Consider the following 26,648-nt stretch of genomic DNA (forward strand, 5'->3'; position numbering starts at 1 on the left):
TTATTTTTCGCCCCATAGGACGCACCGGCCCATAGGACACACCTAGTTTTTTTTTTGGGGGGGGGAATAAAGAAAAAAAATTATTTTTCCCCCCAGGTGCGGGGCGGGGGCGGGGGAAGCCCGAGCTTCCCCCGACCCCAGCCCCCAGAACATGCTGCTATCCGCAAGCCGTGGGAGAAGTCGTGCAGCTCTCCCACGGCTAGCAGAGGACTGCACGAAGTACGAAGCTTGGGGCGTGCTGAGCTCAGCGCGCCCCAGGCTTCTGGGTGCAGGCAAGCTCTCTGCTAGCTGTGGGAGAGCTGCATCTCCCACGGCTAGCGGATAGCTTCCTGAAGCCTGGAGAGCGAGAGGGGTGCGCACCGACCCCCCTCGCTCTCCAGGCTTCAGCGAAAGCCTGCATTCGCCCCATAGGACGCACACACATTTCCCCTTCATTTTTGGAGGGGAAAAATGCATCCTATAGGGCGAAAAATATGGTAGATTAAGTTAAATAGGCTGAATCTGAATCCAGAATTGACTGAAGTCCTATTCTGGTGTTCAACACACACATAACATGAGGGAGAGCAGAAATGTCCTGACTGACTCTGCCTCTTCCATCTTTTCAGGATTCAGATCCGGCCTGTTCAGACTCATCTATTTGATTGAGGCCTGCACAATTTGGGTTTAGAACTCAGATTTCTCCCAAGGGTGTAGTACAGGTAAAGGTAAAGGGACCCCTGACCATTAGGTCCAATCGTGACCGACTCTGGTCTCGCTTTATTGGCCGAGGGAGCCGGCGTACAGGTCATGTGGCCAGCATGACTAAGCAACTTTTCGCAAACCACAGCAATGCATGGAAACACCGTTTACCTTCCTGCTGGAGTGGTACCTATTTAGCTACTTGCACTTTGATGTGCTTTCGAACTGCTAGGTGGGCAGGAGCCGGTACTGAGCAACGGAAGCTCACCCCATCGCGGGGATTTGAACCGCCGACCTTCCGATCAGCAAGCCAAGAGGCTCTTTGGTTTAACCCACAGTGCTACCCGCGTCCCTCAAGGGTGTAGTAAATGGCATATAAAGCCGAGTGTTTTCAACCATGAGATGTTAGAGAATACTGCTACTGTCACAAGTATTTTTGACAGAAGGGACCACGGCTCACCAAATAACGCTTGCATGTGCTCATGCAATTGCATGCAGAATATCATTGTGCCATCAGACGTTCCTTGAAGAGATCTTTCTTCATTCTCGAAGTGAACTGCACTTTCTTTAGATCTCCCTAACTCTGACGGCCAACCTCTCTCCCATTACTTCCTCCATCCATCTGTCTCTATGATACAAGCCCTCACCGAGCAACCATTTGTGGCTTCCCTGCAGGTAATGTGTGGGTGTACGATAAAAACTCTTTCCTTTCTTTCTGGTTAACCAGCGTTCTCAGGGCCAGATCAGAAACAAGCCCGGTCCTAATAGTCCAACGTATAAGCATTTTAAAGCGTCATTAAACTTTTAAGCCGGTCCGTCGAGATCGTCCCGTAAGCTTCTAATTATTATGGATGGAAGCGGGGAAAGAGAGCTTTTACCTGAGCTTGTCTTAAGTAGATTTGCCCCCTAATGGTTTTCATACCATTGCACCGTGTCCATGTTGCTGCTTAAAAGGAAGTCTCCATTTCATATGCCCGCCTGCCCGCCCCCCCCCAAGCTCTTTAACTGTCAGCAGAGAATTCAAAAGATATAAATAATTAAATCTTTTCTCTCTTCCCCCAAGCGGTGAGTATTCTTAGTATTCCTATCAGCCGAGCAGCTTTGCACTGCAGAGTAAAATAAAGAAGTTAAGTTGCATCTGCGAGGTGTCGGGGAGCTTCACAGACATGCAACTCTGCGAGAAGGTAAGAAAAAAGACTCGCGTTCTAGGCAGGGTGATCACACGCCCTGCTTTGTAGAAGACGGTCCTCTGTTTGACAAAGTCCTGTATCTGTTCCAAGACAGATTTAAGCCTAAAGCACCAAAGGATGGCAGCAGGCGAGCAGGTCAGCTGACCACAGCTTTCCCCGCTAGGATGAGATGTATTGCATTTTTAGTTAAATTACAGTGGTGCCCCGCAAGATGAATGCCTCGCAAGACGGAAAACCCGCTAGACGAAAGGGTTTTCCGTTTTGGAGGTGCTTCGCAAAACGAATTTCCTATGGGCTTGCTTCGCAAGACGAAAATGTCTTGTGAGTTCCTGCTTTTTCCTCCCCCCACCCTTTTTCTAAGCCGCTAAGCCGCTTATCCGCTTATCTGCTAAGCCGACAAGTCGCTAAAAGCCGCTAAAAGCCACTAAACCGCTAATACAGTGGTGCCTCGCAAGACGAAAAGAATCCGTTCCGTGAGTCTCTTCGTCTAGCGGTTTTTTCGTCTTGCAAAGCAAGCCCATTGACAGATTAGTGGATTAGCGCTATTAGCGGTTTAGCGGCTTTTAGCGGCTTTTAGCTGCTTGTCGGCTTAGCGGATAAGCGGCTTAGCGGCTTAGAAAAAGGGGGGGGAGGGAAAAACCCCCGCAGGAACTCGCAAGACATTTTCGTCTTGCAAAGCAAGCCCATAGGAAATTCGTTTTGCGAAGCACCTCCAAAATGGAAAACTCTTTCGTGTAGCGAGTTTTCCGTCTTGCAAGGCATTCGTCTTGCGGGGCACCACTGTAGCGCTAATCCGCTAAGCCGCTAATGGGCTTGCTTCGCAAGACGAAAAAACCGCTAGACGAAGAGACTCGCGGAACAGATTCTTTTCGTCTTGCGAGGCACCACTGTATAGCAATTGTTTTAACATATGCATTTATTCAGATAAAAAGAATCAGGGAACCCTCACCCACACAAAGAGTCTTCAGAGAGAGAAAAGAAAGCAAGTAATGCACAAAACTATTGGAGGTGGGTGGAAGGAGTGCAATTTGGATCATGGCAGCAGCCCCAGAACAACGGAACCTTTAAACCACACGCACACACACACAATATTCCCTGGAACAAACCCATACCCCCAAAGCTTCGATCAGTGCTACTTGAGAGGAAAATCAGCTAACCCGTATTGTACTTGCCTATAGTTTGTGCACAGTGAACAGCTAACAGCCCACACCCAAGGCAATCCCATGATCAACCAGCCATAAAAAAAAGCAGCCCGACGTTCTTGAAAATTATTTGAAATTTAGGAGATAAAAAGTGGCCATACAATCATAGAATTGTAGAGCTGGAAAGAGTCCCAGGAGTCCACCCCCCTGCGATGCATCTAAACCACTGAGTCTCTTGGGCTTGCCAATCACAAGGTCAGCGGTTCGAATCCCTGAAACGGAGTGAGCTTCCTTTGCTCCGTCCCAGCTCCTGCCAACTTAACAGTTTGAAAGCATGCCAGTGCAAGTAGATAAATAGGTACCGCTGCAGTGGGAATGTAAATGGCGTTTCTGTGTGATCTGGTTTCCGTCATGGTGTTCCGTTGTACCAGAAGCGGTTTAGTCCTGCTGGCCACATGACCCGGAAAGCTGTCTGTGGACGAACGCCGGCTCCCTCAGCCTGAAAGCAAGATGAGTGCCATAACCCCTTAGTTGCCTTTGACTGGACTTAACCGTTCAGGGGTCCTTTACCTCTTTACCTTCATCAGGCAACAGTGGCTGGTTTTGACCAAAGGGGTCTGGCTGCTTTTGGAGAGAAGTATTGCTCAGCTGGGGGACGCGGGTGGCGGTGTGGTCTAAACCACAGAGCCTAGGGCTTGCCGATCAGAAGGTCAGCAGTTCAAATCCCCACGACAGGGTGAGCTCCCGTTGCTTGGTCCCAGCTCCTGCCCACCTAGCAGTTTGAAAGCACATCAAAGTGCAAGTAGATAAATAGATACCGCTCCAGCAGGAAGGTAAACGACATTTCTGTGTGTGGCTCTGGTCCGCCAGAAGCGGCTTAGTCATGCTGGCCACATGACCTGGAAGTTGTCTGCGGACAAACGTCGGCTCCCTCGGCCTATAGAGTGAGATGAGCGCACAACCCCATAGTCGTCTGCGACTGGACCTAATGGTCAGGGGTACCTTTACCTTTACCTATTGCTCAGCTGAGAGGATTTGTGGTCCTGCTTCGTCAGTAAATGTGGGTGTAGCACTCTGGAGCGAGCTTCTCCCATGGGAGGAAGCAGACAGACAGGCTTGATTTTCATGGCTATCACTGAGGGTGAGGGAGAAGGGATAGGGACAGTGGGAAGAGGAATGATGGCTCTGTTCAAAGCGATTTGTTCCGCTGTCAACAAGAGAAAGCTCTCCCTAAGAGTAGCATTAGGAGACAGAGCCCACAGGGGGAAGACTGGGACAGACAGTGTATAGTCAACCATGACAGGTCAGCAGCTGGGCAGAATCAATACAGGGCCCTGAAGGACTGCAAGAGTACAATTAGTGTCTTGGGGACAGGCAGCAAACACGATAAGCTCATCTAGGAATTTGTGCCTTAAAAGTTGCACAGTGACAACCTACAGAGGAACCCAGCAAACCCTTCTCAGAAGAGCACGAAGGAGGATTGATTAGCATACTGAACAGTTCAAGCAAACGCTGTTCTTTCCCCATCAAACTAGTAGCAATCTGCTTTTTCAACTCCAGTAACAAAAGAGAAGAAACAGAGAGAGTGGGAGAAGGAACCGTGGCATATATTCAAAACATCAACTGGCTGTAGAATGATTTTGTAATGCTACCCATATGATATGACTTAATATCACCATATAATATTATAATAGAAGTTTTCCTGAGCAACTAAAATTCACAAAGTGGTGAGTAAGCTCTCAGTTCACCACATCCCTTCTTCAGGGAGGAGGTTAAACAAACCAAAGAGCAAAAAGGAAGGGAGGAGAGAAAAAAGAAACTCTTTCTTGGCGTGATGAAAACCTTCGTTTTCAGTCTATAGCAATCTTAAAATGGGAGGAGGATTTTTGCTGAATTCCTAAAACTGGATCATCTGTGTCTGGCGCAAAAAGATCTCAAGAGTCACCTAGAAACGCATGAGGAATTTGGTCAGTTCGTATTCAGGTATGAATTCACCTGATCTGCCTCTCCTGGAATACCATGTACATCAGAACATCCTTGTCCCTCAGTTCCACACACTGGCAGGTGGGTATTAGGCCTCTTCCATGGACTGCCTTTTAAAAATTATTTCCCTTCTTGTTTTATAAGTAAGTCATGTTGGCCACATGACCCAGAAAAACTTTCTGCAGACAAACATCGGCTCCCTCGGCCAGTAAAGTGAGATGAGTGCCGCAACCCCAGAGTCGTTCGCGGCTGGACTTAACTGTCAGGGGTTCTTTACCTTTAATGAACAGTTATTGTGGTATGAACTTGCACTAGCAATTGTGACAGCAGGCAGTCCTGAACCAAGGCAAGACACGGTTGAATGTTAATAAAATGGCAGTGTTTAAGGACCTGCAGCTTCTTTGCAAAGGAGGAGTGAAGGCAAAGAAACCCAACAGGCGGGGGGGGGGCAGCCACACAACTTTTCTCCCAGCAAAGAAGCAAGGGACCCCTTCTGAAACAAAGAACTAAACTTTCAGTTTAGTTAAGTGCTATATATGCGATATCAACTAGGCAGTTGCTAACTCCAATACTTAGGTGCCCACCGTATATTTGCAAAGGAGGAGGATGGGGAGATGATCAGAACCTGGTGTTGCCCCCATAACCTCCTAGCAGTCCTGTTGTTGGTCCAGCCGCCACCAGATGCCACTGGACTTTTCTGTAGAACTCAGCAATACTAGAAGCAATAAAAGGACTCTAGGTAGCAACAGACAATTATCCTTCAGAGAGCTGTAGATGGTATGATTGAGTCATCATCGCCTGTGGTGCATAAACTCCTTCCTTTTGTCTCTGGTTAAACAAAAGCTGTTTGACCTGAGGTGATACAGTGGTACCTCTAGATACAAACAGGATCCGTTCCAGAGCCCCGTTCGCATCCTGAAGTAAACGTAAGACGCGACTGTGCCTCTGCGTGTGCGCGGGTCAAGTTTCACTGCTTCTGCAAATGCGCGTGACATCATTTTGAGCATCTGCAGTGCATCTACAGTGGAACCTCGGTTTTTGAACGTCTCAGAAATCGAAAGTTTTGGCTTTCGAACGCAGAAAACCCGGAAGTAATTGCTTCGGTTTTCAAACACTTTTCAGAAGCCGAATGTGCCACGTGACTTCCGTATTGAGTTTTCTGGACGTAAATGTTTCCGGAAATGCCTGCTTCGGTTTCCGAACGTTTTGGAAGTCGAATGGTCTTCCAGAACAGATTATGTTCGAAAACCGAGGTTCTACTGTACTGGGATAAATAGGCAGCTTGTTGTAACTTCTTCAACACTCTTCAAAAGAAAAAAGGGAGAGAAAGAACCTATTGATTCCCCCCCCCCACAACCTAGCTGTAGTTTAGTACGTCACAACTATACCATCCAAAACCACTCTCAGCTTAAGTCCTAGCTGAGTCCTATACCTGTCAACATGGGACACAGCTGAGGTGTTTGCTTGGCCTGTCTGCCTCATCCATGGGAGTAAGCCAAACACTGAGGCTGCCAAACATCCATCATCTCTGCTCCTTCCTATACAATGATAATTGCTAGACACAAATCTAATCAGGGATGAACTGAATGGCAGGAATCCATGTCTATTCTTTGCTCTTTCTAAAATAGAATTCTTAAACTGGGTGAGAGCAGCTCGCATTCCGTATGCCCTTCAACCAAATGATTTAGAAGCCTGTAACTCCATCCAGAAGGGACGCGGGTGGCGCTGTGAGTTAAACCACAGAGCCTTGGGCTTGCCGATCAGAAGGTCGGCGGTTCGAATCCCTGCGACGGGGTGAGCTCCCGTTGCTCGGTCCCTGCTCCTGCCAACCTACCAGTTCGAAAGCAAAAGTGCAAGTAGATAAATAGGTAACGCTCCAGCGGGAAGGTAAACGGCGTTTCCATGCACTGCTGTGGTTCGCCAGAAGCGGCTTAATCATGCTGGTCACATGACCTGGAAGCTGTACGCCGGCTCCCTCGGTGAGATGAGCACCAGAACCTCAGAGTCGGCCATGACTGGACCTAATGGTCAGGGGTCCCTTTACCTTTACCTTTAACTCCATCCAGATTTTTGGAGGGCCTTGAGGGACAGAAATTCACTGAGCCCCTTAAGGCAGTGCCCTTTTTCTGCTGACTAAGATCTTTCCCTACTTGACGCCTCCCACTTCTTTCTAACCCCGCCTCTTCTCTCTTTAGCCCCTCCCCTTCTCCTCTATAGCCACCAAATCTTTCCCACCTTGGTCCCTCTTGAATTATACACAAGTCTTGCCCAGCACGACTGCTCCTTATTGCCAAAGAAAAACAATATGAGCATTTAGACTTTGCTGGCTGCCTCTTTGCAATGTTTTGTAAAAAGATATTAAGTGGGAAATGCACAAATCAACCGCAGGCATTCAGAATAACTGACAACTGGCAAAAATGGAAGTTTGGTGTGTTTTTTCTAGAATAAGAAAAGAACTAAAAGTGGCTAGGAAAGTATTATATAGTACAATTGAGGATTGTGGACTGGCCTTCCCATGTATAAATGTGAATGATCAGGCCGCCATATTGACGATTTTGAAAAACTGGTTCCAGACAGACAGATCCTCAGCACTGGCATTGAACACAATCAGACAAAGAAATAATTAAATCAAATCCCTGCACTGAAACATTGTTCAGTATTTGGAATGAAATTAAAAGGAATCTAACTGTTAAAAAAAAAATACAATAAGCAAATGGAATAAGGAAATTTAATGGGTAATCTTTAACTTCTCTCTAATCATGGACTAATGGGACTAAGAAAGCTATTCAGAGACGGCATCTCTAAAACTTTTCATTTAACAATGAAACGCAACAGGCTTTCCCACAACTTTCAGTGTTAAAGATAAAGAACATAGCTCATACTCTGATAACAAAACACACCCCTCTTTGGGGAACAGCAGAATTTGAAAATCTGACGTTAAAAGATAATTTGCGCACACACACAAAAGTAAAATATACAAAATTGCTACAAATATCAGGTTACATACCTAAGATCCTGAGATCAAGAAGTAATGGATGCTCTGAGATATTAAAGTCTGGTTGGTAACCTATATCTATTCCAAGCCTTAAACATGTACCGTATTTTTTGCTCTATATGACACACTTTTTCCCTCCTAAAAAGTAAAGGGAAATGTGTGTGCGTCTTATGGAGTGAATGCAGGCTGCGCAGCTATCCCAGAAGCCAGAACAGCAAGAGGGATTGCTGCTTTCACTGCGCAGCGATCCCTCTTGCTGTTCTGGCTTCTGAGATTCAGAAATTTTTTTTCTTGTTTTCCTCCTCCAAAAACTAGGTGTGTCTTGTGGTCTGGTGCGTCTTATAGAGCGAAAAATACGATAGGTTCCTAGGAAAGGCAAAGAGCGGAAATACCGTATTTTTCTTTTTTAATAATCTTTATTGGTTTAAAATACAGACATAAAATATCATTTACAGCAGAAACAAAGAAGAAAAGGGAAAGAAAAAAGAGTCAAGATAAAGAGAGAAAAGAAAAAACTATATACAAAAAGAAACTGCAGCTTCTCAAATAACAATCAAATAAAAAAATTGGATATAAAACTTCCAGTTGTTCTCATTATACTGTTTATACTGTCATTGTTTTCTCACACAGCTTTACGTTATATCATTTTTTTTTTCATATAATCCAACAAAATATTTATTACTTTTTTTACTTACAGGTATCATTCAAGTTCTGCTAGTATGGTATTATTTGTACAGTATAGTCTTAAATATTTCTTAAATATTCTCCATTCTCCATATACTTTCTGATTTAAAGCTCCTCTAACTCTTCCCATCAGTTTTGCTAGTTGCAAATACTCTATCGTAAGTGTCTGCCACTCTGTTATTGTTGGTGTTGTTTCACTTTTCCAGTTTCTCGCCACGAGTATTCTAGCTGCCGTAATTGCATACATGAAATACCGTATTTTTCCATTTATAAGACTAGGTTTTTTTCCCTAAAAAATAAGGTCAAAAATCAGGGGGCATCTTATACACGGATACTGCCGAGGGTGGACTGGCGATTGGTTGCTGCCGCGAGCAAGGGGTGTGTCTTATACATGGGGGCATCTTGCAGACAGAAAAATACGGTATATTTCATTTATTTCTCAACAAATCTTGATATAGATAGGAATGATTGAATGAAAGGTTGGGAAAAGGTCCTGGATGTATGAATCTGTGAGGGCTTGTGCATTTGTATGAGTATGAGGTGCAGGGCTTTTTTTCGGCTAGAACTCTCCAGAACTCAGTTCCGGCCCCACTCAAGTGGGCGCCATTGCCACTCTATGAGAATGAGGGAGGCATTCATGGTGAGTTCCACTACCTCTTTTCCTAGAAAAATAGCCCTGATTATGAGTTCTTGTTTACTTGTGAATCCCTTGGGTGTGTGCTTTTGTATTCGTGAGCTTGTGCGAAGTGTTCCCATGTGTTGGCGTGAAGTTTATCGGTGGGTGGGTGTTTGTATGAAGTCCTTGCGGTTTTGCGAAGTGCTTTTCCATATGGGTTTGTGATGAACTGCTCACATCCTTGGTTTATTAGATTAAAGCCAGAAAGAAGATGCAGTGTCCTTCAGTGAAAGAATGGTGTTGGGACATGGATGCCTTCAATCTTCTGGTTTACTTGTTCTGTTTTAATTCATTGTATTCTGTGCAGGCACTGAGTTAAAAAAAAAAAACTTGGTCAATCATTCATCCAAAGCATAGCTGTCAACCGTCCCTTATTTGGTGGGACAGTCCCTTATCCCAGCGCTGTGTCCCGCTGCTGTCCCTTATTAATGATGTCCCTTAAATTTCCCGGGTTTCAAAGGAAGCAGTTCCTCTCCCTCCCTCCCTGCCGGCCAGGGAGGAGGGAGGCTCCAACTGTGTTGCTTGGCTGCGTTGCTCACCCAATAAGAAGTCTGAGAACGACTGGGGTGTGGAGCGTGCATGCCTTGTGCCAATCAAATCGGCCGCGTTGCCTGGGGACTCGTCTTTGCTCAGCGCTTCCCAGCGGAGAGGTGACGGTGGTTTTCCTTGCTGCATCCCCTTTGCCGGGTTGCTGCGCTGTGGGAACCACCGCTTGAGGCTTCGTTTGGCTGCTGGTTGACTAAAATCCCTTATTTTGGCTGCTGATCCCTTATTTTCAAGGCTGCTGGTCCCTTATTTTCAAATCTGTATGTTGACAGCTATGATCCAAAGAGCATTCAGAACTGAACCAACAATTGACTAAACCGGAACTCAGATCCTGCTCTCTACCGTCACAAGGGCTCTGGGACAGCATGCTTCATATCATCTGGAACCTTAGCTACAAGTGACTAAAACTTACAAATGTGGTTTTTATTTTATCCCCCCCCCCCAGTAAAATGGAAGCCTGAGTAAATGATTGTGATTGCGGTTTTGTAAAAGCAGTTCTTGGAAAAGTAGTCACAGCTGTCATTTTTGAGCTTCAAGTTGGTACCCAAACTTCATTCCCGCTCACACAAAAACCGACCGTGATGAAACACAGCCCTGTTCCATCTTTGTTTCTTCTGCTGCAAAACGTAAGCGCTGCCAGTGGAGGGTTTGATCGAACAATGTTGGCAAAGTCACACTGCACTGCAATGGAATCATTCGTTTATCATGAAACAACATATTACATTTCCCAAACCACTTCTTTGGCAGTTAGCCAGCTGAACTCAACAGTAGAGCAGCTCCCAAGTATTTGGTGCAAGAACTGCAGACAGTGCCAGTCCAACGACAGGCAAAGAGGCAGCTGTTTCCAGTGCTCAATGTTGGCCGCCATTAACAAAGTGGCAGCTCCCCACCAAAGCTGATGACCCAAAGGGTTCATAGCAGTCTATATATATATATATATATATATATATATATATATACACACACACACAGTGGTACCTTGGTTCTCGCGGATGCAGGTGGCGCTGTGAGTTAAACCACAGAGCCTAGGACTTGCCGATCAGAAGGTTGGCAGTTCGAATCCCCGCAACGGGGTGAGCTCCTGTTGCTCAGTCCCTGCTCCTGCCAATCTAGCAGTTCGAAAGCACGTCAAAGTGCAAGTAAATAAATAGATACCGCTCCGGCGGGAGGGTAAACGGCATTTCCGTGCACTGCTCTGGTTCGCAAGAAGCGGCTTAGTCATGCTGGCCACATGACCTGGAAGCTGTACGCTGGCTCCCTTGGCCAATAAAGCGAGATGAGCACCGCAACCCCAGAGTCGGTCACGACTGGACCTAATGGTCAAGGGTCCCTTTGCCTTTACCTTTTTACCTTGGTTCTCAAACTTTATCCATTCTGGAAGTCCATTCCAAAACCAAAGCATTCCAAAACCAAGGCGCATTTTCCCATAGAAAGTAATGCAAAATGGATTTATCCTTTAAGACTTTTAAAAACAACGCCTAAAACAGCAATTTAACATGAATTTTACTATCTAACGAGACCATTGATCCATAAAATGAAAGCAATAATCAATGTACTGTACTATGAAACATGATCCAGCCAAAGTTGAGGACTTTCAAATAACATTGATTTCAATGGGCGTGCCAAACATGCCTTTTAATATGCTGCATTTAAATTGGTGGGACTTTTTTTTAAAAAAAAAAAAAAAAAAAAGCTTAACTTCAGGAGAATTTGTATTTTTTTATTAGTTAATGCTTAGCGTTGTTTATTTCTGGTCTGTGCTATTCTTGTGTGTGTTCACGGCTAAGCCCGTTTCATTCTCTTTTTGCATTAATCTGCAAGGTTTTCTGTTTGTTTGGTTTTAAAAAAGAGATCAGATTAAATGCCATTTAAACACAGACTTTTCAACCTATATTGCCCTAAATTTGCCATGTAATTTCTCTCTGTCTGCATTTTTAACGGCACTTTATCCTAAAATATACATTTTTAAAAGCAGCTTTTTAAAAAGTTAACATTTTATTGATTTGTTAGCAAAAAAAAAGTACAAACATAACAAAAAGAAAGTAACAAAAAAAAAAAAAGCTGAAATTCAAACCATGAAGTGACACTGCTTGGAAGGACAAAAATACAAAGATACAGCACAGTTCCAAAGGGATAATAGCAAATATTCCCTTTACAAATGATACAGATATATAAAAATAAAAGTACGCCCTGCCTTTATTGAGAATAAAGGTTCTATATAGTCTTAAATAAGCCAGCCATTTGCATATACCGGTGTGACCATGTGCCTCGATATATGAGAAATAAAATCATGCAGTATAGGTCATTTGAGCTCTGCCCTTTAGATACTTTTAGTATATGAGGTGTTTTTTCAAGGAGGGCAGTAAACCAAACCCTGTTATGCCCGCAATCCAAGCAGCTTTCTGAGTGAAGAACTGAATTGCACAATATGGAGAAGTTTGAAATCGGAAGGATACCTATGTTTCCAACCAGGAGGCCAGCTCAAAGTGGAATTTGGCAAGAACCAGTATTTTGAGCATCCCTACAATAGTTGCTTTAATATTTCATTCTGTGGCCTGTGTAATTAATTTCAGCTCAACTGCTTCGTTCAATCTGGCATGTAGCCTTTATCTAACTCTTGTGCAAATGAATATGCTGTCTTCTATTACCTTTGCACTGTTTATGTCCCATATCGTCTAAACCATTGTAACCAAATCTGTCTCGTGGAAGGAACCAAAACTAAAATCTGAACGTTGCTATGAACTAGTTATCTAAACTATACACCTGAGTCATTAGCAAAGAAACCAAAGGTGACAGAAATCAAAGTCCCTTGGGCAGCCTCTGCGACTCAAACGACACGCAATCTTAATCCCCACCAACAGAACTTAATTTTCATTTTTCCTATCTTAAGAAGACACGAAGGCTGCAGTCTCCAGCCCCTTAGCCAGCCTTTGCTGTTTCAACCATGACCATGTAAAATAACACAGTAATTACAACAAACAGGACATTCACAACAGCAGTTAAATCTAATCTGTTTGCAATACTGCTGGGAAGGCAGAAAAGTGGTTCAAACTTTTGAAGGCGCCAAGTCGAATCTTGCCACTGTTAAGAGAGCCAAGAAGCCAGCAGAATATCAACATGGTTTCACCCTGAATAAACTTCATTCATCAGATTATTGCTTGCGTTTTTGTGAAGTAGTTCCCATTCTTATCACATCCCACACACCCCTTTGCTTAATGGGTGGTAAATGGGCACATTAGTAGTAGTAGTAGTATTTATTATTTGTACCCCGCCCATCTGGCTGGGTCTCCCCAGCCACTCTGGGCGGCTTCCAACAAAGATTAAAAATACATTAAAATGTCACACATTAAAAACTTCCCTGAACAAGGCTGCCTTGAAAGAAAAATCCGAGAAGAGGGGTCCCAAAACAGCTTCACGGTCACAATTGTCAACCTGTTTAATTCTCACGTCCCGCTGAACGCGTAGGAACAGAACGTTTTTCCAATTGCTTGAGGGCTAGGTTGTATCTTACTGTAAATATATATATATGAGTAAAAAGAAGACATAAAGAAAGAAAAGAGGAATACTCTTTCCTTCACTCCAATAACCAATAGCATATAATTAACAACATATCATGGGGCAGTGTGGGTATAGGGAGCACAGCATAAACCCTGCAACTGGAAAACTATAAGGTTTTGGGAATCAGAGGCAGTTCTACCAGACAATAAGATTATCTGAGGCACAGAGGCGTAGGAAAGTCAGGTGGTACCCGGTGTGCGAAATTTCTTGTCACCCCCCCCCCCATTGATTTTTTTATTTTTATTTTTTGCCTGCAAAAATGGTTTTACGTTATTTCATATTTTCTTACAAAGGAATGTGGATTCTGAGCCTCTGATAACAAGAGTAGGCGACTATGGACAGATACTTAAATCTACAGGATGGATTGTGTTTTGGCTTGTGTTATTTTATTTATATTTATTGTTTATTTATTTAACAACATTTATTTTTAAAAACCTGCAAAGCGGTTTGCCAAAACAAAACAAAAAACACCACAGCAGTAAAACCAAGAAAAATGAACAACCCTACTTTAAAACATACAAAAGCTAAAATGTTAAGATTAAAATTACTTCAACTTCCTAAGCATCTAGGTATGCTTGCCTTAAAAAGGATGCTTTTAGCAGGTGTCCAAAAAGAGTCTAGCAAAGGCACATGCTTTGTTGAAATTTCAGCCTTCACGACATAGGAAAACGGCCAAGTAAACAGCTATTTTCGTGGAGGAGGGTCAAGATATTAACTGATATGCATGAAATTTCACATGTAGCTATATAATCCCTAGTGTAGTAAGATAAGACCTTTGGAGAAGACTTTTTTTTTAAAAGGTTTTAATGTAATTTTTTAGTTTTTTAGTAATTGTTCCTTGATAATTTGTCACCCCCCTCCATGATGGCACTTGGGGCAGCCCCCCCCCCACACCCCCTTTCCTACACCCCTGCTGAGGCAGACACCTCAGCTAGCAGATTTGGGGCACTTTTGAGGGTGGCAGAATGGAAGAGACAGATCTGACTCACCACTAGGAAGCTGTAATTTGTTTGTTTGTTTATTTGTTTGTTTGTTTTTGCACAAGCCCTGTAGACATGGCAGCGCTTTCGCAGAGCAGTTGCTCATTTCAATGAAGTTTCCACAGGAAAACATTCTGTTTGTAGATCGTTCCCCAGCATGCCAGTTAGTGGAAGCAAAAGTGCCATCTAGATTTTCTGTATCAGATACCAAAATGTCCCAGGCCAGTCGATGGAAGTAATCATAGTGGTATAATTACAGATATGAGATAGGTTAGGTGTTTTTTAAAATTTATTTTTTTATGCTGGAAGCCACCCAGAGTGGCCGGGGCGCCCCAGTCAGATAGGTGGGGTGCAAATAATAAATTTATTATTTATTATTATGATAGGTTTGTTCTGCAGCTAGTCACCATAACTCAAAATAAACAAATAGTGAGAGTTTAGCCAGAAGCAGGAGAAGAGAAAATTATTCTATTTTATCATACAGCACAGAAAGTTGATCCTGCAATCAAAGGGAAAAAGTGAATTTTTCAGACGATGGGAAACAGGCAAAAGGTGGAACAGTACATCTTAACAACATTAGCCTTTTGTCTAATTATTTGGTAATTTGGTTCATACAGAAGGCACGCTGCCTTTCTTTTCCTCACAAGCATTATGCTTTAATTATCACTTGCAAACGTATATACCTGCCATGTGACATTTGAAGGCCATGCCTCACGGGCAGAGAATGTTCTTGAGCAACAACTGTCTGTTGCAGTGGCCCTTCAAATGAGCGAACTTTCCCTGCACTCTCAATTCACTGTCTACATTTAGATAGATAGATAGATAGATAGATAGATAGATAGATAGATAGATAGATAGATAAATTTATTGTCATTGTCCGCATATACACAGTATACACAACAACGAAAATCAAACACCCAAGACCGGATTCACATACACATTTGCACGTATCTCCAACACTCTCATCCTATTCAGACATAATCTATTAAAACATACATAATCCAGAATATAACACAACCTATTAGAAGCATAGCATAACCTAAAACCTATCTCATTCCTTACTACTCACTGCTTGCTATTTCTTACAACTGGCCCTGAGATCATTATTTAGTGCAATCAGAGCTCTTGGATAGAAACTGTTCAGAAGGCATGTGGTTCGTGTTTTCATTGTCCTATATCTTCTGCCCGAAGGCAACAGTTCAAAGAGGTTGTGAGCAGGATGGGTGGGATCTCTCAGGATATTGTGTGACTTCTTCAAGCTGCGGGACGTGAAGATCTCATCCAGGGTTGGTAGTTGGAGCCCAATAACATTCTGGGCAATTTTAATTATTCTCTGTAAAGCTTTTTTATCCATTCCAGAGCTGCTCCCATACCACGATAATATACTATAGGTTAAGACACTCTCAATGGTACTATGATAATAGGACAGAAGTAGGTGCTGAGATAGATTCAATCCTCTGAGCATTCTCAGGAAATACAACCTCCCCTGCGCCTTCCTCACAACCATTTCCCAGCACCTGCTCAAGGTCTCTTTGCAATCTGGCCCTGCAAAGAAACTCAGGTCGAGAGAGAACAGAGCAAGTAACAGTATAACTCTGACCCGAGATCATGCCCGTTTCCCAGCTACACGGAGCTCATTCGCAAGCCAAACGGAACTAAATCTCCTGCTGCACACACAGCAAAGATATTGACAAATGCTATTTTGAACAACAACAACGACAAGGTATTCACAAAACGTTCGTCCATTCTAATACTTCCAAAGGGGTATTCATGTTACTCCATTGCAGCAAACACAACATAAGAGTATTGTAGGCACCAAACTTTCCTCTGCGAAATAGCAATGGACATAAACTCACACAGAACAGCAGGCCTTTAATGGAGGCAAGCACCCACAAATTAAGAGTGATAGGTTCTCCCTCTACCATGCCCACTGCAAATCCAGCCCTTAATCTAACCAGGGGAACTGCCATTTGGATAAGTCTACAAAAAAAAAAAAGAGAGAGAGAGAGAGAAGGGGACAACAGAGGACGAGATGGTTGGACAGTGTTCTCAAAGCTACAAACATGAGTCTGACCAAACTGCGGGAGGCAGTGGAAGACAGGAGTGACTGGCGTGCTCTGGTCCATGGGGTCACGAAGAGTCAGACACGACTAAATGACTAAACAACAACAACAAAAAAAAAGGTATAGGCTGGGTTGCGCTATGTCAAGAGAGGGGAAGAAACCCAAAGCAGGAACAAAATATTTACTTTAAAAAAACCACAACATTCATGTCAACAAAGATGTTATTAATAGCTGTAATTCCATTACAATTAAATGCAAATCGACATTACATATTTATATCAGTTTTATGTCACTTTAATGGTAGCGACCTCCTGCAAAGAATGCTGAGGGTTGTAGTTTGGCAAGGTGCTGAACATTTTCTGTTAGCAATCCCTACATTTCCCTCAGATTCTTTTGGGAGACTATACCAGGGTTAAATTCAGTGTATGGCGCAGAGCTTTATGACAAGCACTCTGGCTAAGATTTAGAGGCCTTCCTAGGCATTACTTTCTCTCTGTAAAGAAAGTATTCTGCCACAAAAGTGTCTTATGGGTTAAAATGGGTTGTTACTCCTTTAAAAAAAAAAAACTATCATTTTCTTAGTATGGAAACACAAAGGATTACTGGTGCTACCCCCTCCTTCTTATCCAGCTGCCTGCAATTGCATCTGCTCAGCAGCACCACAACCGCCACAGTCTCCTCAGTCTAAACCACTGAGCCTCTTGGATTGCTGATCAGAAGGTCAGCGGTTCAAATCCCCGTGACGGAGTGAGCTCCCGTTGCTCTGTCCCAGCTCTTGCCAATCTAGCAGTTCAAAAGCACGTCAAAGTAAATAGTAGATAAAAACGGTGTTTCCATGCATTGCACTGGTTTCGCCAGAAGTGGCTTAGTCATGCTAGCCACATGACCCAGAAGCTGTCTGCGGACAAACGCCAGCTCCCTTGGCCAGTAAAGCAAGATGAACGCCGAAACCCCAGAGTCATTCACAACTGGACTTGACTGTCAGGGGTCCTTTACCTTTACCTTTAAGTGCTTTAAAAGGACAATCTCAGGTTGCCTCTAGGCTGTCAATGTTTTGCAGGAGCGATTCAGTTGCATACCAGAAAATTTAGGTTGCGCAATTAAAGTGGATTCAAGTGCTCTGGCAGAACACGTCCACTTTTTTTAGAAAGTGCATTTTGTGATTAAGAAAGTAGCAAGGGAGTGCATTAAAAAGTGTGGGGTAGCAGCAATTTGATGGAAATGCATATTCCTCCCAAAAAAATAAAATCAGGATGAATACTCACTGTCATATAACCTCCCCGCAAACAAATAATAATGTATGCTCAGTAAATAGCAGACATCATATAACCTCAGTGTAAGCTTTGTGCAAGTAAATCAGGATGAATACCCAGCAAACTGGTAATCTGGAGAAGTCCCAAATCTCTTATTATTACAACCGTTGTGCACGTGGTTTTAGTCAGAGTAGACCCATTGAAATAAGTTCACCCAGGCAAGTAAAACTTAGTTGAATACTACCCATTCTTGCCAATCCACATTAACTCTGTAAAGCCATGGGAGAAAACCCAGGATTCTTGTAGGTGTGTCTGGGCATTCAGTACCGCCAGATGTCTCAACACTATGATATGAGCAAAACACTTCCACAAATCACTGAATGAAACCAGTTAAGGAAATTCCAACACAAACCCTTTCCGATTCAGGACTACAGAATATGGTACCAGCTTTGACACAAGCACCACTATTCTGAAAAACTGCTTTGTTTCTCACAGATAAATCTGTCCTAGAACCACTGGCCTTGGGAGGACAGCAGTCAGCCTTGGCATAATTTGAAACTGGGTGCCTCCCTTATCCCACCCTGTAAAACTCCACTAATGGATGGGTGGATAGGGGCTTTCCGTTTAAAGCACTTAGCTAAGGTGGAAGGTAATTTGACAGATTAATAGAGAACTGCTATAGAAATAAGTCACTATAGGTAACTGGAACATCCATTTTGGAGGCAGTTCTGGGGGAGGGGGGGAATGTGTGAGGATGGTTGCCCCCATCCTCTGCTTGTGGGTTTCCTGGAGGCCTTTGGATGTAGCAGGATGCTGGACCCACATGACCCAACAGGGCTCTATTATGGGTTGCAATGAGAGTCAGTTCAACACTGAAGTGAGGGCCATCCGACCAGTAGCACTTTGAAGGAAACCGGAAAGAATGCAGCAATATATATATATGCAGCAAGATCACATGTCTGCAGTGTGAAGCCATGAGCCAAATTGTGACTCTTGTTTATTCTCAAGCTGCCCTTAATATGAAAGGGCAGCATTTATTCACCAGCCGCTCACTCAAACCGTGGGGTGGGGAGCTGTTATCCCCCGCCCTCAGTTTCAGTGAGAGAGATCCAGAGAGTTTTGCCCCATTGTCCTAGAGACGATTTCTGAGGTGGTGGGCACCTGTCTATCTGTAACTGCCAAGTTGGTCCTTACTGGGGGGGGGGGTGGAGGGACTCCAGCCATGACGAGAAACCTTTTGCTTCCCTCTAAAGCGAGATGCGCCGCGTTCAACCCGGAGCGAGAAAAGACCCGCAGGATGCCCCCATCGCACTCCTGGTCTTGCAACTGGCAGACCAAGCTGTGCCCCAAGTCTAAGACTGCAATCCCGTGTCTCCTGGCTGCCCGAACCTAGTCATATCCAAGTCCTCCCGCTGCTTTGGCCCGCCAAGTCTCCTAGGACTGCAGCATGGAGAGGAAACGCGAGCGCTCCGGGCGCACAGGTCCCGGCGGGTCTGGGCGCCTGGACCCCACTGGCCGCCCGGGTTTCCTCGACTGCAGCCCCGCGCCTTCGCTGCGCTGCGCTTCGCTCGTGGGAACTGGCTCCGACGCGCCTTCCGCTCGCGGGTCTTGGGTTAAGGTGAGCGCGGGGCCCCGCTGCCCGCCCCGCCGGCGCGCCACTTACTTCTCGTAGTCGAGGCGGCAGTAGAGTTTCTGGTCGCGGAAGAAGCAGGTGCCTTGCAGGGGATCCTGGCAGGCGGCGCAGCGCACGCAGCGCTCGTGCCACAGGCGCTCGTTGAGGCGCAGCAGGAACCTCTCCGCGATGATGCCGCCGCAGCCCTCGCACACCGAGCGCGCCCGCGCCGGGGCTCCCCCTGCAACGAACGGGAGGGCCGTGAGGAGCCGTCCCGGGAACTCCCCATCCCCTCAGCCTCGCCATCTAAGGCGCAACTCAGCCCGACGGCCAAGAAAGCCCCCTGCTCCCGCTGCCGTCCCCATCCCCTCGCGGCAAGCACCATTTGCTTGCCCCCGGCGCAAGGGAGCTGAAAAGTGGCGCCCGCCCCTCCGCCGCCCGCTTTCCCTGCGCGCTGCGGACTGGAGAACAAGGCGCGCGGCGCTCTCTCGGCATGGGGGGCCGCGGAGGGCCGCTTAGACAGGCTCCGCGAGAACGAACTACTCCAGCCTGCGGAAGGGCCAGCCCTTGGCAGCCGCCATTCGGAGGCTCAAACCCGTTTTCTCCGACGGGGCGGAGGCGCTTCTGGTTCCTTGGACGCGCCAGGACGCGCCTCCTCCCCACCTCCCGTGCGCCCCGGCCTTAGTTCCATGGAGCCGGACGGGACTCCCGGCTAGGAACGTGCGTTAGAATCGGGCAGTGGCTCGGAAGTAAACACCGGCCTGAGGCCAGTCGGAGAAAACAAGGCTATGACCTTGAGGTGGGAATCTGCGCAGCCCCAAATGGACTTGCGACGGGGCGCCTTCGCACCCGGATCCCTCTCAGTCCACAAACTTTATCTCGTTTCCCTACATCTCCCAAACTAATCGCGTGCCTTGCAAACCCCGACGGGGATTTCTCTCTCCCTAAAGATGTCTGTTTTCAGTAAGGAGCGAGCTGATCTTTAATGTCCTTTCAAAACGAAGGCGCGGGATCCTGAGCCGCTGTCGAAACGCTCTTTGGTTTAGATGCAAAGCATCCCGCCCGCCATCGTGGCGTAAAGAAAAGAAAGTTTATTTTTTTTAAAAAAAAGCAGTTGGATTTTAGACAACAAAAACGGGGCTCTGTGGTTTTCTTTTTTGTTCGTTTGATTTTCTTTTTTCTAAGGCTGTGACTAATAAAATCCTATTACACTTGAAGAAAGGAGGCAAGATTCAGGCTGAGCGAATGTTTGCCGCCCCCGGGCCAAAGCGAAGCGTAAACGAAAAAGGCCTCGAATTCTAAACGAAAAATTCTTTTAAAATAAGGTGTCTTATTCATATCTGCTTCTCTTTCGAAATATAATGTGAAATATACTTCTGAGACTCGGTCATTTGGTGACTTGAACAAACGATTCAAAGGCGCGCTGCTCCCCGAAGTCCCCTTCCGCCCCTTCCAGGCTGGAAAATATTGGGCACCAGGGGAAGGGCAAAGACAGAGCCAAGATTTTGCTCCCTGGAAGGGGCGAAATATTTCAAAATTTATCCATGTTTTCTTAGATACAGAATCGATCTTTCCTGCCTAGAATTTGCGGTCCTGTTATATTACCATTTAGAGATGATTCGTCGAGACAAAAGTTGCTTTTTGTCCTCGTGTGGGACAATCGCATTCCGTGCCACCTGTGGTCGCGATGTTCTCCATCTGCCCACTGCGCGACCCTCGAAACTTGAAACGTGCAAGGTCCAGGACAAAGAGGCTTTCATTGCGCGGCGCTGCCGAGTGAGCCGACGGAGAAGATGCGCCGACTACGACGGCAGAAGAACAACTGCCGTGCAGGGTGCGGGCACACAGAAGCGGAGGAAAGAAGTTCTCCGCTATTCCCTTCCAAGAAACGTTATTAGCCCTGGCGCGATGATTATCCTCTCCAGCTCCATGCAGCGCGTACAGAATAAGATTTCTGTACAGTACTAGTTATTACCCTCATCGATCTCTCTATGTTTGTGGGCTTGGGTAAGTAAACTAATAAAGACATAGATATTGCTAAAACAAAATAAAAAAATTCCTTCCAGTAGCACCTTAAAGACCAACTGAGTTAGTTCTAGGTATAGATATTGCTATTTGGGCAGGTTCTTTCTTAAATTCTGTGGGTGATGGTGAAGATTGCAAGGGGTCCCTTCTCTCTCTCCTTCCTCGCGAGGGCACTTGGGACGCTTATTTTCTTCCCACTACGGAGAAAACCGCTCCCCCCGCCCTCTTTTCCTCCCACCTAAGACGCACCCCGGAGCTGGTCGTTTGAACCCCGCGGGGCTGGCGAGACTGCAGGCGCCGCCTGTCCTCCGTTTCTTCCTTCGGGATCGGGATCAAACGGGCAGCTCCCGCGGGGCAGAAAGGCAGGCGGAGCAACTCCGGCACCCGAAGGGATCCGGCACGGAAGCAAGGCTCGCTTTGGGAAGGGGCTGCCTCGGCGGCGGCGCGCGGGGAACTTTGGCACTCACCCAGCACGGAGGAGAGGGAGGTCGGCTGCGGCGGAGGCGGCTCGAGCGCGTCGTGCAGAGTCTGCTCCATTTTCAGGCCGTCCAACATGACCCACAGAGGCAGGGTGGGCAGGTGCGCCCGCGACTCCGCTTTAAAAAGGGCCGGAGGGGGGAAAGTCAGAGCCAGGGCGCTTGGGATCTCCCCCTCCACGCCTCCGGCAAGCTGGGCCTGCAGCTCCCTCCCGCCGCGCGCAGCTTTTTCCCTCTAGCGGTTGCTGGACGCCCCGAAGGCGCCTGCGGGAACTCGCGGACCCCGCAACCCGCGGAGAGGGGCCGCGTTCCGGGTGCCTCCTGGCTTGGCGTGCCTCCCGCCTTCTCCGTGCGCGCGGGGCGCACGCGGCAGAAAGCGCTTACCTGGCTGCTGCAGCGGGCCGAGGCTGCCGTCGGAGCCCGGGTTGGGAAGCCCAGCCTTCACAAGGGCGCCACGTCCTTCGCTGCGCTCCGAGGCGGGAGGTGGGCGCCGCCAGCAAGGGGCGGCGGGCGGCCCCCAGCGGCCCGGAGCTCGGCCCGAGGTAGCCGCGGTGCCATCCCCGGCTTGCGGAAGCCGGGCCAGGCGCGCGGGTCTCCTGCAGGTGGGCTCGGCTCGGCTCGGACTGGGCTCTGCCCCCTCCCCGCTGGGCGAGCCCCGCAGTCGGAGGACGGAGGTTTCCTCCCCCCGGTGCGAGGCTCATCCCTGCCCCCCACCTCACCTCAAGCCGGCAAACCCGGCGCTGGAGCAGGACAGGAGCCCGTGCCGCTTGGAGGAGACGCGTTCACACGTCAGGGCGGGGAGGGGTTGTCCTTAGCCGGCCAAAAAGATCGACAGAGGCCCCCAAGTTGAGATGAGGGAGTGACGGAGGGAGGCGGGCAAGGGCGATCTGCAACTTGCAGCAGCCGAAGTATTTCTGAGACCGACGTCGCAAGACGACGTGTTGTTTAGAAAAACGCACACTTTGGCTCAACAGGGTTAGCGCTATATTTGCTTTGTTGTTACTGCTGTTGCTGCCGCTCCTGGGACGATTCTCATCCGTTCTTCCCTCTAGATCCGGAGACGCGACCGGGTGGGGCGGCGCTGAGCCGTCGGGAAAGGCAAGAGTTCTTCGCTGTGCGAAGCGCTTTACGCCCGAGGCACTTTTACTCAGGAGTAAATGCCGCTGATTTCAGGATGCATCGAATGGGAGCCTTAGTTTCGCTGCGACTGGGACCCACAGCCCAGTTAAGGCTACATTGGCTTCGACCCCGATCCACGTGCGAAGGAACCGGTATGCGAATACCTCTGCACCAGGGATTCCTGGTTCTGGGGAGACCCAGCCCCAGGCACCCTAATATACGCATTTCGTAGGAGGAGAAGAAACCGGGGATGCTCAGAATCCATCCTTCCCTCCCAAAGCAAACTAAACACACCCAAATAAAGACAAAGAAAGCAGGCAACGTCCGCAGCCCACCGAAAAATCAAGAAACTCCGCCTCAAACTAACAGTGGAAAAAAGTTTATCACCCCTATATCTTTTTAACAGATAAAAGGGGGCTTTGGCAAGCACCAAGGGTGCCCGAAGTTAGTATGATATCCGTAGACGCCACCATGGGCGTAGCCAGGAATTTTGTTGTGGGGGGCAGCCAAAGTGGTTGAGCTTTTTTTCCTTTCTCTCTTTTAAATCAAAGTTGTTGGGCAGTTGCTGCAGGAACGTCGACGCAACCGGGTTTCGCGTCAGTCCAGGAATTCACACAAGCCTTTATGAGGGCTCATGCATACGATCAAGTTCTACCTTTAAATGCAGTCACGTGTGGATGCGCGCCAGGCGCTTTCATGTCGACTCAGAAGGAAGTCCCATTCATTCCCGCAGGGCTTCCTTCGTTCCAAATAAGAGCAGGGAATCTCAGTGAGCAACTGGAAACGCCAAACACCTCAACAATGAGATGCTAAGAATAGTGCATGATCATGATGATTGCGTGATAAAACCATTACGCGGCAGCTAAAAAAGCCAATGCAGTTCTGGGCTGCATCAATAGGAGTATAGCATCTAGATCAAGGGAAGTAATAGTGCCACTGTATTCTGCTCTGGTCAGACCTCACCTGGAGTACTGTGTCCAGTTCTGGGCACCACAGTTCAAGAAGGACACTGACAAACTGGAACGTGTCCAGAGGAGGGCAACCAAAATGGTCAAAGGCCTGGAAACGATGCCTTATGAGGAACGGCTAAGGGAGCTGGGCATGTTTAGCCTGGAGAAGAGGAGGTTAAGGGGTGATATGATAGCCATGTTCAAATATATAAAAGGATGTCACATAGAGGAGGGAGAAAGGCTGTTTTCTGCTGCTCCAGAGAAGCGGACACGGAGCAATGGTTCCAAACTACAAGAAAGAAGATTCCACCTAAACATTAGGAAGAACTTCCTGACAGTAAGAGCTGTTGGACAGTGGAATTTGCTGCCAAGGAGTGTGGTGGAGTCTCCTTCTTTGGAGGTCTTTAAGCAGAGGCTTGACAACCATATGTCAGGAGTGCTCTGATGGTGTTTCCTGCTTGGCAGGGGGTTGGACTCGATGGCCCTGGTGGTCTCTTCCAACTCTATGATTCTATGATTCTAGGTTGTTGTTTTTGTTTATTTCTTGCATTTATATCCTGTCTTCTCCGCACCAGGAGCATGGGCGTAGCTAAGGGGGCAGCTGCCCTCCAAAGTCCATCAAAATCAAATCAATACAAATCTGAGGTTCTGCCGCCCCAACAAAAGCCTGCCCCCCCCTAACAAAAACCCTGGCTACGCCCATGACCAAGGTGGCACACACGGTTCTCCCCCTCTTCATTTAATCCCCACAACAAACCTGTGAGGTACCTAAAGGTAAAGGACCACCCCTGACAGTTAAGTCCAGTGGCGAACGACTCTGGGGTTGCGGCTCTCATCTCGCTTTACTGGCCGAGGGAGCCGGAGTTTGTCCGCAGTTTTTCAGGGTCATGTGGCCAGCAGTGAGGTAGGTTAGGCTGCGACATTGACTGGCCCAAGGCCAGTGAGGATTCCAACCGTGGCCTCCCAGGGCCTAATCCCACACTTTAACCACTGCACCCCCACTGCCATCGCAGCTTGCCACGATAAGTGACTGACTGAGACTTGAAATGCATTGCTTTTTCAGCTCCCATCCTCTCTCCTGCTCCATCATTTCCCGCTTTGATTGTTCTTGACCAACAATCTCACAGGAGCCAACTCCTAGGGGCCGAGGTCACTTCATCCCTCGCAATAAAAGCCATTCCAGTGGCGCGCGTGGGCCAGGTCGTGTGATCCATAACGGGAGGCGGGGCTTACCTGCCCCCACCCTATATTTTGTTCAAGCTGGCGCCCCTGAACAATATAGACGCTTACTCAGAAGTAAGTTCCCAATGATTGCAATGGGATGTATTCCCTTGTGAAGTGTGCAGGGCAATAGACTCCAACGCGCTCTGATGAGGGCGTTTTAACAGCAGGTTTGGCCCAATATAAGAAAGAGGGGTGTGCGTCGGAGCGGGGTTGGGACTGGAGGAGCCTTGTTTCCTTTCGTGTGGCCTTGGAGCAGGGATATGGCCACGCTGGCTGGCGTTTGGAGTCCAGCAACCTGGGGCAGGGGGACATTACTGTTTACCTCTGGCCTCGCCTTTTGCGTTATAGCTGATTCCACGGAAGGGGAAGGCAGGGGAGTTGAAAAGAGCTCTCCAGGAAGAATTGCGCGATGGCGCGAGAGACCTCGGGAACCTTTGCTCCTCTCCTCTTGGATATTGCGCGCAAAACCTCCAAGGATCCTTCCAGACAACCAACCCAATCCTCGCTCTTTCCTTCTCTGCTTCCACATCCTGCCATCTCCAGAGCACGAGGCGGTATACCAACTGGGAAATGTAATTTAAAGAGCAGAGTTCAGTTATCGGCTGCCCGTGGGTATGCAGCCAGTCCCCGCGCCGCCTTAGTGGCGTGGCGCGTGGACCACAACCAAGCCACTCCGTTTACGCAGCCGGGCGGCGCAGCTCTAGGGAAAGCGACGCCTCCCCTTCGCCATGCATGGCGTCAAGCATCCACAAAGCATTGTTGCAACGGGGAGGCGAGATTCTGGGGGAACGTGGGAACTAAGAAGCAGAGCAGCGCTTTGCGCGCAGAGAGTTCGGGCTCTGGCAACCCCAGCTGAAGCATCTCAGGCAGCAAGTCTAGGGTAGCTCCACGGGAGCCTCTGCCACGCCAGGCAATACCGGCGAGAAGGACCAAGGCGCAAGGTGGCTTCAGGGCTAGCTTTTAGAGCTTTTGAGAAGGAAGAGGCGCGCTAGCCGCTGCTTGGGCTGGACTGCTCCCCCTCAACATCTTGAGGAATGTCCGCAATTCGCTTGCTGACTCATCAGAGGAGTCTTTGGGTGCCTCCTTGTGGGCAATGATGGAACTTGGGAAAGGAAGAACCGGCTCCGGGGCAATTGCGCCACCAGCAGCAGGTAAAGGTAAAGGGACTCCTGACCATTAGGTCCAGTCGCGGACGACTCTGAGGTTGCGGCGCTCATCTCGCTTTACTGGCCGAGGAAGCCGGCATACAGCTTCAGGGTCATGTGGCCAGCATGACTAAGCCGCCTCTGGCGAACCAGAGCAGCACACGGAAACGCCGTTTACCTTCCTGCCGGAGCGGTACCTATTAATCTACTTGCACTTTGATGTGCTTTCGAACTGCTAGGTTGGCAGGAGCAGGGACCGAGCAACGGGAGCTCACCCCATCGTGGGGATTTGAACCGCCGACCTTCCGATCAGCAAGTCCTAGGCTCTGTGATTTAACCCACAGCGACA

The 26,648-nt window shown here is 47.5% G+C and overlaps 1 protein-coding gene across 2 annotated transcripts in view; it reads right to left on the reverse strand.

The window, feature by feature from the left end:
• The window catches only part of LMX1A (LIM homeobox transcription factor 1 alpha), an 83,445-nt gene extending 60,992 nt beyond the window's left edge, over nucleotides 1–22,453 (reverse strand). The window contains exons 1-3 of one of the 2 annotated variants that reach the window (XM_081866078.1): nucleotides 22,246–22,453; nucleotides 21,853–21,981; nucleotides 19,412–19,601 (exon numbers count right to left, since the gene is read on the reverse strand). In XM_081866078.1, coding sequence (XP_081722204.1) covers nucleotides 19,412–19,601; nucleotides 21,853–21,940 — 278 coding nt within the window. In that variant the 5' untranslated portion in view covers nucleotides 21,941–21,981; nucleotides 22,246–22,453. Of the gene's footprint in view, nucleotides 1–19,411; nucleotides 19,602–20,965; nucleotides 21,170–21,852; nucleotides 21,982–22,245 lie in introns of those variants that run through there. The other variant, XM_081866079.1, reaches the window with a different exon arrangement.
• Between the last annotated feature and the right edge of the window lie 4,195 nt (nucleotides 22,454–26,648).

Source organism: Podarcis erhardii (assembly GCF_964252035.2).
Source record: "Podarcis erhardii genome assembly, chromosome: 6".
Lineage (NCBI taxonomy): Eukaryota > Metazoa > Chordata > Lepidosauria > Squamata > Lacertidae > Podarcis > Podarcis erhardii.